Source organism: Saprolegnia parasitica (assembly GCF_000151545.1).
Source record: "Saprolegnia parasitica CBS 223.65 unplaced genomic scaffold supercont2.1188, whole genome shotgun sequence".
NCBI lineage: Eukaryota > Oomycota > Saprolegniomycetes > Saprolegniales > Saprolegniaceae > Saprolegnia > Saprolegnia parasitica.
This window is the reverse complement of record NW_012157582.1, coordinates 1-2303: the sequence shown is the minus strand read 5'-3', so window position 1 is coordinate 2303 and position 2303 is coordinate 1. Positions and strand designations below refer to the sequence as shown.

At 56.7% G+C, this 2303-nt stretch overlaps 1 protein-coding gene across 1 annotated transcript; it reads left to right on the top strand.

Moving 5' to 3' along the window:
- Nucleotides 1–2084: 2084 nt before the first annotated feature.
- Nucleotides 2085–2276, top strand: SPRG_18424 (hypothetical protein; the record flags this gene model as incomplete). The annotated part of the gene is made up of 1 exon (XM_012357862.1): nucleotides 2085–2276. A coding segment is annotated over one exon (192 nt), but the record flags the coding sequence as incomplete, so codon positions are not given.
- Nucleotides 2277–2303: the final 27 nt, after the last annotated feature.

The following is a 2303-nucleotide window of genomic DNA, read 5'->3' as shown; positions in this document are numbered from 1 at the left end:
GGCTCGGGCTGCATACCAGAAGTGAGCGGCTTCCTTGCTCCAGCGAGGCTTGGTCGTCCTTGCATGCGCCAGCGTCGTCGGTCGATCCCCCTCAAGTGGATGGACGCAGCTTGTGGCGACACTAGGATCACCCAAGCGCGTCGTTTCCAGCTTGTACTCGTTGGAGAAAATAGGGCGGCTTGCACACCGCGGTGCGCGCTTCCTCGTGCCCCACATGATCGCCATGCAATAAAGCGTTCTACTAGTGACGTCCCATGAGAGGTAAGGATATACTAGTACCACGCAGGGGAGCAACGACATCGGGGAAGCAGCTTTCGAGCGGCCGTGGCTTGGACAGCTTGACCATCGTTGCGCATCGAACAGCGCCCTCTCATTGCATTTGTCGTCATCCATGAAAGTCGATCTTTGCTCACATCGGACCAAAGCCATAAAATAATGGCCTTGATCGGACGAAGCTTCTTGGTAGGGACACCCAAGGCATGCATGTTTTCTCCACATCCAAACAAGCCCATCGACCTTTGCGCGGTGTCATCAGGGGAAACGAACAGATTCGCGGCGCTGTCCTCGCAGGCAACTCTAATCGATTGATGTACATCAGGCGGCGTCTTCTCGACAGGGGGCTTTTCAGTACTAGGCAAGAAGGCGGCCAGATCAAGCGATGAGCCAACACATTAAATTATACCTCAGGAGGCATGTCCACGGCCGCCTCTTTCCCCACTACGGACATCATATCTCGCTGCGGCGCTGTGTTCACTCCTTGTCGTTGACAGTCGTCTCGAAAGGGATCTGCATCGTATTCTCGTGACAACAGCGGCCATCACCTCTACGGACTCGACGTCGCCTCCTCTACGAATTCGCTTGCGATGATTGTCCAAGATTCCACGCATTCGTTTGCTGGCCCATCGCCACCAGATAACGTCAGTGATCAACCGAGAAGGAAGCATCCACGAGGAAGACGCTTTCGGAAGCGGCATGTCTCCGCCTGCATGCGGGAGCTACTATGTACTCGGGTCTATCGACATACGACTGGAGACGCCCTGAGATTCGTGTGTAGCGTGCATGGCATGGGTGGCGAGCGTAACGCGCTCCGATCTATGGCGCCAGGGTCGTCACTCTGTTTGTGGTCGTCTGCGCACGGCGAGCATATGGTGCAACACGTGCTGACCCTGTAGGTGTATCCATCATTCTGGTCGCCGGTTCCTTGAAGATTCGACGATTCAAGTTCAGTGACCGCCATGTAGCAGCATCCGAGCCATACCTGCCGCTCGTCGTGGTCGACGCATCATCTCTCATCGGTGTTCGATGCGTCATTTTGGGGTGCATCAAACGAACCAGTTGTCACCGCCGTCACGTGCACCAACCACGCGGACAGTTGAGATGCGGTCCTCACCAGGTGCCGTGGTCGTGCCGGCGTAGTCTGGTACCAGCACCGGTTGGCCTGCAGTCTGCCGTCGGTTGTAGGTACATTATGTATCTCACATGCTCAGCGTCTTTCGCGTGCTTCGTCATCGAATCTCCAGCTCCTTTTCCCTCTTTTTCCTCTTCTTCGTAGGTGGTAGAGCGCGCGCAGTGGTCGGACGCTCGACTGACAACCGAGCCATTTCGTAATCGGTGGCAAACGACGGTCTTGGTGGCGGCATACAAAGACGCAAGCTCAATTTGATTAGCTTAGCTCGATTGTCCACTAATACGAGAGGTCTACCCTTGAGATTCCAGCAGCGACGACACTCTTCATAAAACCGCGTCGCCATAGGAAAGGGGTGTGACCTGCACATATCGTTTGAGCTTGACGGAGCGTGCTCGCATCTCGCGTGGGTGTCTCGCCCACGTGGCTGCAACTGCGCCTGCGCCACCATAAGATCTTGGTTCTATAGGAATCGAATCTCGGGGAATCTGTACCTTCAACGACGGGCGTGACACACGTGGCCCGCTGACTGGAGTGTGGGATGTAGCAACATGGTGGGTTCCAATCGCCAGGCGGCGAGCAGATTCGCCCGCCTCTATTGGCTCAGACAATGGCATCGTTGCGCCGGCGTAAAACTAGTTGGTCTGTTTTCGTCGCATTCTGAAATTTCCGCCTTCGTATGCAGACAGCAACGGTCCTGCCGCGCCTCCGGCTCCTGCCGAGCCTCGCGTCGTACCTTGCACCGTCGCCGACGTCGCTCGACGGCTTCCCGACCTTGCACCTCGCTCCGCCCTTCGCACCCAACGCGATTTTGATCCCGCTCGCCGACCAATTGGCGGCGGCCAAAGAGACGCGACCCGCCGACAACACGGTCAGTGCGCTCAAGAAGAAGTGCTCG